The sequence below is a fragment of the Prosopis cineraria genome, unplaced genomic scaffold (assembly GCF_029017545.1).
Source record: "Prosopis cineraria cultivar Desert tree isolate PC_DT_omini unplaced genomic scaffold, ASM2901754v1 PC14, whole genome shotgun sequence".
Lineage (NCBI taxonomy): Eukaryota > Viridiplantae > Streptophyta > Magnoliopsida > Fabales > Fabaceae > Prosopis > Prosopis cineraria.
This window is the reverse complement of record NW_026555345.1, coordinates 1,105,904-1,115,232: the sequence shown is the minus strand read 5'-3', so window position 1 is coordinate 1,115,232 and position 9,329 is coordinate 1,105,904. Positions and strand designations below refer to the sequence as shown.

General features: G+C 32.3%; 1 protein-coding gene across 1 annotated transcript; it reads left to right on the top strand.

The window, feature by feature from the left end:
- LOC129293193 (peptidyl-prolyl cis-trans isomerase 1) lies at nucleotides 1–829 on the top strand. Its single transcript, XM_054931006.1, has one exon. The coding sequence runs from the start codon at nucleotides 70–72 to the stop codon at nucleotides 586–588; it is 519 nt and encodes a 172-aa protein (XP_054786981.1). The 5' UTR covers nucleotides 1–69; the 3' UTR covers nucleotides 589–829.
- Nucleotides 830–9,329: the final 8,500 nt, after the last annotated feature.

Sequence of the window (9,329 nt, the reverse complement as noted above, 5' to 3'; positions counted from 1 at the left end):
CTATCCTGTCCTCTTCTCCTCTGTCGATCACTCTTTCCTCTCTGAATCTTTCTTTACTCCCTCGCAACAATGGTAAACCCTAAGGTCTTTTTCGATATGACCATCGGTGGTCAACCTGCTGGCCGGATCGTCATGGAGCTTTACGCCGACACCACCCCCAGGACCGCCGAAAACTTCCGTGCTCTCTGCACCGGTGAGAAGGGAGTCGGTCGCAGCGGCAAGCCCCTTCACTACAAGGGATCCTCCTTCCACCGCGTGATCCCCAACTTCATGTGCCAGGGAGGTGATTTCACCGCTGGAAATGGCACTGGCGGCGAGTCGATTTACGGCGCCAAGTTCGAGGATGAGAACTTCATCAAGAAGCACACAGGTCCTGGTATCCTTTCCATGGCGAATGCTGGCCCTAAAACCAACGGATCTCAGTTCTTCATCTGCACAGCCAAGACCGAGTGGCTTGATGGCAAGCACGTGGTGTTCGGCCAAGTTGTGGAGGGCATGAATGTGGTGAAAGAGATCGAGAAGGTCGGATCTAGCTCTGGCAGGACCTCCAGGCCTGTGGTGATTGCTGACTGCGGGCAACTCTCTTAAACGGCTGTGGCCTTTCTGTGGTTGCTCTGATCTCAGAACCATTATGCTGTGTCTTCTGTTCGCTGTCTCGAGCTTTTCTTAATCCTCTGCGTTTACTAGTGTCTTAGGTATTGGGGTTGTGGTTATGATGAAGGTGCTCTGGATCATGTGAAACTTTTTACTCTTTTTCGTAAAAGTCGGTATTTGATGATGATAAAATGAGCTACCTACCCTGAATAAAAGTAGAATTGTTGACCAAATATCTTCGATCTACGAGTTTATTGTCTGAGCATGCCATTATGTTTGTTTGAGTCTTATAAATTGGTCAAATAAAATGGATCAGTAAACTGGCTCCTTTGAAAACAGGAACAAAATTGTTTGTTCCATTTCCGGGAAAATGAATTGATTGCAAGGATGAAGGGGAAATTAGATGGACTACATTGGGGTCATGGAAGAGGTGACTGAATTTTTTATGATTGTTAACTGCTAAAAGATGAGGTAGGTTTTGGTGCTTGATGACTGAACTCTGAACACGAATCTCGCAATCTGGGCTGAATGGATTTGGGATTGGCGTTACCCATCCCAACTCTTTCTCTACTAGATTTGTTTTTTATTTTATAAGAAAAAAGGGGGTAGCTTGCAAGTAGCCTAATTCTATAGCATTTTAAATCCTTTCTAATCATCCTGTTTGCTTGATGTTTTATTTACACATAGGGCAATCGTGACTTTTTATTGTCATGGTTTTGGGGCGGTTTAAATTTGCATGAGCAAATTAGACGTGGAATGGAGTGTAGGTGGGGAGACGCATGAGTCAGTGCATCGCGTAACTTGAAATGTGATCCACAATCATGGCTGAAGCACCGAAAATATCTGGTACAGCACGCAGCGATTTCAATCATCTCATTATAGTTTGGGTATGTGTCGTCCCACCGCAGGTGATGAGATTATGCAGAAATACCACCGTTTTCTAAATTTCGACTTTCGTTGGGCCAAACAATTTCTTCAAGATGTTGTTGTAAAGACAAGATTATTTTCGAAGAAATATTTTCATCCGATTTTGCAGCAAAAGCAGTTAACCTGATCATTTGCCGCAAACAAGGCATATATTTGTATTTCGCAGTTACTTTTACACCTGACAATAAAGAAAAGAATATTTTTGCGGTAGAAATTCACCCAGAATAGATTGGACACCAAACACGAGCCAGTTTCTTCAAGGGCAAAAACAATGTGATCACTTTTCCGTTGCCATTTACGCGCGCGCGCGCGCGCACACGCACACGACACAAGGTGACAAAGGAAGAGTCAAAATGAGCATGAAAAGTCTAATGAATGAGTGATGAGTAATTGAGCTGGGAGCGTTGAGAGTGGGGCAAATAAATATAAATTAAATTAAAAAGTGGGGCAAATAAATATAAATTAAATTAAAAAATTAAAGAAGTTATTTGTTGAGAGCGAGTCCATCCAAAGGAGGCATGATATGGGCTGGGCATGGGCTTAACCTACTAGCTAAGCGGGTAGATCCAACAGTCCAAAGCCGGTGTCCAATTCTTCGGGCTCTCCCCGAGGGCATTGCATTAAAAGGCAAGAAGGAAGAACTGGATCCTTCTGGCAGGGAATTCGATTTTTGTTTGGCGGCAAACCAGAGCACACAGACGTCCCCGTCTTCATCATTGTTACCGATTTGTCATGTTCAATGGTTAAAATATACTATTATTCTGCTCTGAATTTTTTGCATAAGGCGACATTGGAAGCCATATTTTGTGTGAAACTGAATTTTTGAAACGCTCTCAGGGTCATGTGAGAACAATTTATGAAGTCCCTGATTGAATTGAACCCTGAAAGTCTCAATATAAAGGTCTAAGGTCCTCCCTCTAAATATATTAGGATAGTTTCAGTCACCTCACACTCTTTAATCATCCATTGGGTTCATTTCATTATTGTTTGGGTTCATTATCACCTATATTTATCATCCTTGTCACCTAGGTTCATCACCTTGAGGTTTGTTGGTTCTTCCCACAAGTTGGTGTGATGTGGGATATAGTCTTCTTCACTTTTGGCTCAGTGCCTTGGCCCTCATGTATCAGATTTCATCGTTTTTGAAATAGAGGTTCGTTAAATCATTATTCAATCTTGATTCATGGCTCAACTACGACGCCTACTTTCTAGTGATATACATTTTCTAACCTTATTCGACATATAGGTTGTTTGATATGTCATTAATTTGACATCTAGTTGTATTTTGAAATTTGTAGGAGTCGGTAGTCATTATACTTTTCTACTTGAACCACTTTGTTTTCAGGACTTTACTCTCTCCTTTTGGGAATTAGGATACATGAAGGGGACCTTGAAGTGATGTTTAGAGATTGTGTTGCTAGCTGCAAGTAGTTTTAAGTTTGAGTTGTGATGAAAAACACTATCTTTAACAGCTATTTTGCCATATTATTTTGTTCGCAGGACAACCTTTCAAGATTAAACGGATTTTTTTTACAAAATAATAAGGGACACAAAATAACAGAAACTAGCATAAATAAACTCAAGCACTCAATAGCAAAATAGTGTCAGAGAGGAGATATAGCTTGAAAATTTGAAGGCTGGTGTGAATTGTTTTGTCTACATGCAAGCCTTCATATGGCCGCAATTTATATATGAACATTAAGCATCGTTTACAATCATAAAACCTTTGTTCGGAAAGGTTGGGAAAATAAAACTTTAATTTGACAACTCCGTTTAAGGATCAAAATGTCGGCTTAATGACTATTAAACTAAAGCCTTTCAAATTCAAATTTCAAATAGCCAAAATCCATGGTTTTCTAATAAGCTATTTTAAATGAATTAATATTTATTTTTGTGAAAATAAATCTAGTAAAAAGTTCCTAGTACTGCATTAACTTGTGCACAAGGGGAAAAATAAGTTGTTTTCAATTACAGCTGCTCTATATTGGCCTATCTCATAAACATGAGTTTACTCTTTTTCTAAGCCCATTTACTAGCACACTTTCATTCCTTGGTACTTATACCCTTGAAGTTCCTCTTATGTGAGTAATATGGGACTTATCATTTTAACACATCACTCAATTATTGCAACAATTCCACTCGTGTTAAAAGGATCACTATCATCTGAATTATTCATATGGAAGATAATCATTTCGAATCTAGTATTTTTTAACTTGAACCTAATCTAAACTAATAAAACTTAACACACAGAAAAATTGATATAACTTCGTTATTGAACCACACGTTTTAGATGTGTACTAGAGGTCTTATTAATCGAATTATACCCCCATAGTCTCTACTATTAATGATGATTTTATGTGATATTATGTGCACACCTGATTCTAACAAATTCTCTAGAAATTTTGCCACAATCTTGTAGGAGTGGCCCCACTTTATATTCATATAGGTGTTTTCATCAAGCATACTTGCAATAAATACATCATCTATACAGACTATAAAAATCATTAAAAGCTTTCTCTTAGCCAATCAATGCATTCTAATACTTTTTCAAGTCATATAGAAAGGGATAGAAAATTTTGCGTTAGCAAAACTAATAAGTGACTTATTCTTACTTGTTGAGCCATATTCGTGGGATTTTTAATCATAAGGTTGGATTGCCATTACTTGTAATTTCAAATGCGTTTAAGTCTCATTCTTCTCATTGTTCCAATAATTAAGTTCTTCCTCAGGGGTTTAGTTAATGGATCCACTAAATTTAACTCTGATCTTATATAATTGATTGAGATAACCCTATCTTTAAGCAGTTGTCTTATTATATTATGTCTCAATGGAATGTGTCTACTCTTGCCATTAATGGTCTTATTTTTAGTCGTTGATATCATAGATTAGCTATCATAATGTAAAGATATTGATGGTGTAGGCTTCTTACCTACTGGGATACTTAACAAAAAGTTTTTCAACCACTCAACATCAGTTTCAACCAACTTCATGGCAATAAATTTAGAATCCCTTGAAGATTTAGTAATAATTACCTACTTTGCAAACTTCTAGGTTTTTGCATCACTATTAAGAGTAAATATATAACCACTAATGAATTTTGTCTCTTCTAAATTTGAGATTTAGTCAACATCACTGTATCTTTCCAATATAGTAGAAAATCAACTATAGAATATATTATAATTATAATGTATTATAATTCATGGAACATCTCAAATATCTCAAAATTTCTTCCAGAGCCTCCCAATGTTTATTATCTAAATAGTGGGTATATCTATTCAATTTACTTATAGCATAAACTATATCAGGCTTAGTAAAATTCATCAAATGCAATAAATTCTTAATAATCTATGCATACTTACATTAAACAGCTGGATTACCCTTATGCCTTTTTATTTGCATACTTGAATCTATGAATACTTAGAGGAGTATCCTTAAGGTGTTCAAACTTTTTGAGAATTTTCTCAACATAATGCTCTTGGGATAGTAAAATTTCATTGTTATTCCTTATGATCTTCACACCTAAAGTAACTTTGACTTTACCCATATCTTTCACATCAAAATTTGATGAAAGAAAGATTTTGGTCTCATTCACAATATTCATATTGGAGCAAAAAATTAGCATATCATTCACATACAAGCATACAATGGCACAATCATCATTTGCAAATTTTGCATAAACACAACTTTCTACTTTAATAGTAGAGAAGCTACCACTAGTCAAAACTTGATAAAGTTTCTCATGTCATTGTTTAGGTACTTGTTTCAAACGATATAAAGATTTAACAAATTTATACACTTTGTTTTCTTGCTTAGGGACAACACATCCTTCAGATTGTACCATATAAATCTATTATTTTAAATCACCATTTAAAAATGTTGTTTTAACATCCACTTGATAAATGAAAAGCTTGTAAATCGAAGCCAAAGTAATAAAACTTCTTATGGAAAAAATTCTAGTTACAGGAAAAAATGTATCAAAATAATCAACATTTTCCTTTTACGTACAACCTTTGGCCATGAACCTTGCCTTGTATTTATCAATTAAACCATTTAAAAAATACTTTTTTAAAAAAATTCAGTTACACCTAATAGCCTCTGCTTCTTGAGGCAAATCTACCAAAACCTAAGTTTTATTTCTTCCTTAAGGAATTAATTTAATATCAATTGCTTCTTTCCAAAACTTAGTACTGGAAGAAGAAATAGCTTCATGAAAATTTAATAGTTCATCTTGTACTAAATAAATATAAAAATCATCCCTAAAATTTGTTTTTTTTCTTTGTCTTTTGCTTCTCCTTAAAACCGAATCCTCATTTAAATTTTATTCAAAAAAAAATTCTCAAAAGATTTAAAAACATGCTTAATTTTTAAAGGAAAAAATATGTTTAAAAAATTCAACATCTTTAGTCTCAACAATTATATTTTAGTCTAAAACATCACTTTTTAAAATCAAAAATCGATAAGCTACATCTTTTTCAGCATAACAAATAAATATGCAATCAAAAGTTTCAGATCTAATCATTCTCCTTTTATCATCCATCTCAAGTCCAATGCTCAACACATGCTACTGTAGAGGAATACTGGAAGTTTAATCACTCAGAGCCTTTAATTGTCCCTGTTACTGGGTCTTTTAATACTGTGTGGTCTCGTCCTGATTCAGGGACCATAAAGATCAATAGTGATGGAGCTTTCTTGAGTATCAATCATAAAGCTGCAATTGGAGTCATTGTTAGGGATAGCTTTGGTAAGTTTCTAAAGGGATGGAGGGAGCTTGTTGTTGCAGACCCAATTTTCTTGTCCGAACTTTTGGCTTGCAGGAAAGCAATTCATGGAGCGTCTGATTTTAGCAGAAGCAAAGTCATTACTGAGTTGGATTGCCTCGACCTTTATCGTGCTATCATAAAGAGAGATGTTGCCTACTGCTTTTGGTCATCTCACGGCATACTGGAAGACACGTTTGTTCCTTGCCTTTTATCTCTTTCTCGTTTATCAAGGGGGAAGGGAACTTAGCTGACTCAGATCAAAATCATCACTCATATTACCAGCATCTTGTGATTAACAGGGATAAGGAAGGCGTTGGTTGATTACTGTGATTTTTCCTCTCCTTCGTTTCAAATCTTTCCCTTCTTAGCTTATGACTTTTCTGCTATATTATACAAGTACTGATACGTATATCGGATATGTCAATATTTTTATTTTTAAAAATATAAGATACAATATATTTTTGATACATGCAAATGTATTTATAAATATGTTATAAAAATATTAAAAATACAATTTCAATTTAAAAAATATCCAACCTAGTATATATGTATAGTTCTTCATAATGATATCAATCAAAGCATAATAATTAATTATACTTTTATTCCATCTCTACCTACCACCTAATCCTTGCTAATAGTTCTATACTTAGGATTTATATACCAAAAAATTATATCCTACATTTTTATAATTAAAAAAATAATTTTTATCTTTTTATTATATCTAAAACTTATTTTTGTAATGAAAATATAATCTTTGACTTTAAAATAAAATCATAGAAATATATTAGAAATAAAAAAATTAATATCACAATATTTAATAAAATTTAATTTCTTAAAAATAGTCTCAAAGTATCAGTTTTAAAATGTGAACTCGCACTTCAAAAGTATCGGATATGTATCCAAAATTTAAAAAAAAAAATTAAATTAAAAAAATAACATTTTGATACTTTATAAATACGTATCAAAGAAATATCGGTGAATATCGATATCAAACACGATACCAATATAGATACGTGAGATAATTTGAAGTATCTCATCCTTATAGATTTTCTGTTGTTGCTTTCTAGACTCTAGTTTATCCTTTTAATGAAGGTTTTTCTGCTGGTTAAAAAAAAGAGTGTATAATTGATTGTTGGAGGTTATTGACTCTAACTTGAAAGTTTAACTGTTTGGGAGTTCAAGTAAGTTTTAAAGGTTAAAAAGATTACTTGTACATAGATCACATTTCAAGAGAATTTTGTGTAATTTGGCCAATCTTCTTCTCTTAAAAATTTAAGTAGCTTGAGATAAGTATTTTTTGGATATTAATTTGAAGGTGTTTGGTATATGGTTTTACTCATTCTAGTTCATGGAATGCTGTTGGTGAAAACTGTTGTCATAAAAGATTTGAAGAAGGCACCAGATTACAGTAATTTGGGTGTTGTAATACCCCCTAAAACTATAGTAAGTATATCCTACGATATAATTTGCAGGAGTACAACAATCATGAATTGTGAAACTAAATAAAAAAATTATAAATACAGTGATATATTATTATATTATAAAATTTCATAAACTAAAATTTAATTTAAGATGCTGGAAAGTATTGGTGGGGTCAATCCTCAATTCTCGATGGTCGCAACCACCACGGATCAGGGCCTCTGGTCCTTTGTTACAAAATTTTTATTATAAAATATTTTTAATCTTTTCATACATTTTAAAAAAATTATTTTTATATTATAAAAAATGTATTTTTATTTTTATTATTAAATTTAAATGATAATAATATAATTATATCAAGGAGAGGATGAAATTAAAAAAGTGATTTAATTATTATAAAATGTTTTATATTTTAAAATAAAAATTATTTTTAAAAGATATTTAATAAATAAAATTAGAGTAAGTAACATATTTCTTGTTTGGAGGAGAGGATTGACCGATGAGGAGATCAATTATCCTCTCAGCTGATGACCTCCATACTATTTAATATTGAATTTTGTTTTTCTACACAATTCTTTGCAACGCTTAATACAAATTAAAGTACGCATGGTTATGAGTAAGATTAATTAGATTCATTATTATCACAGGGATTTTTTTTAAAAAATCAAATCCACTTTAAATATCCTTTTCTTTAATTATTAATACTTTTTATTATTTTAGGTTAAAACTTCATTTATTTAAATATTGATAACTATTTCACAAAAAAATTGATAGTTAAAAATTGAAATTATCTTTACTTAACATTTCGCTTTATTGACATACAAATTGTGATTTTCAAAATAAAAAATAAAATCTGAACAATTTAACTTTAATTTATATTATATAATTTTAGCACAAATTATGTATTCTTAATTTAAGAAAAATGTATAGTTTTTTTTTAATCAATTACCAGAGAAGAAAAAATATATAAATTTATATTTTAATGTAAGTGAATTCTTTAGCTTGTTTACCATGTTTTATTATTATTAACACTATACACTTGTTTTTTAATTCAAAATCCATTTTTTTTATTTATTTAAAAAATCCAGATACTTAGCATTTATCCTATCTTAAAATCCAGACTTAGAAATTTTGGCAAAAATATATAATTTCAAAAATGAACACAAATTCAACCATTATAAGTCAAATATTGAGCAATAAAAAATAGTGAGTTTTGTAAATGTGAATGACTCCCTTTTCTAATAGGTGAGCATTTTTGAAATTAACTCTCAATAAGCTGTCACCTTGAACTTGTACTCGGGCCTTGGTGTTTTTATTAAAAGGTCAATCTCATGGAGAAGGATGACTTCTAAAGGTATTAAATTTTGACAGAAAATGTTTAAAACTCAAAGCAAAAAAGTTTTTTAGGACATTTTCTCTATTATTTTTGTGCTTAAAGTTGGAAAAATGAGTCGAACTCATGAGATCAACTCATTCAGACTCAAGTATTATGAGAATTGACCTTGGGATCTTGACAGTAAAATAGAAAATAGCCTATCAACAAGCATGTAGTTGAACTAATAAGTGGTTATAATGGTTTCACTAATGGTTGAGTTTGAGTTCTGAATATACAACTATGTTAAATACTTG

Coding starts and splice junctions, on each gene's coding strand:
- LOC129293193 (XM_054931006.1), top strand. CDS start 70: ATGGTAAACCCTAAGGTCTTTTTCGATATGACCATCGGTGGTCAACCT.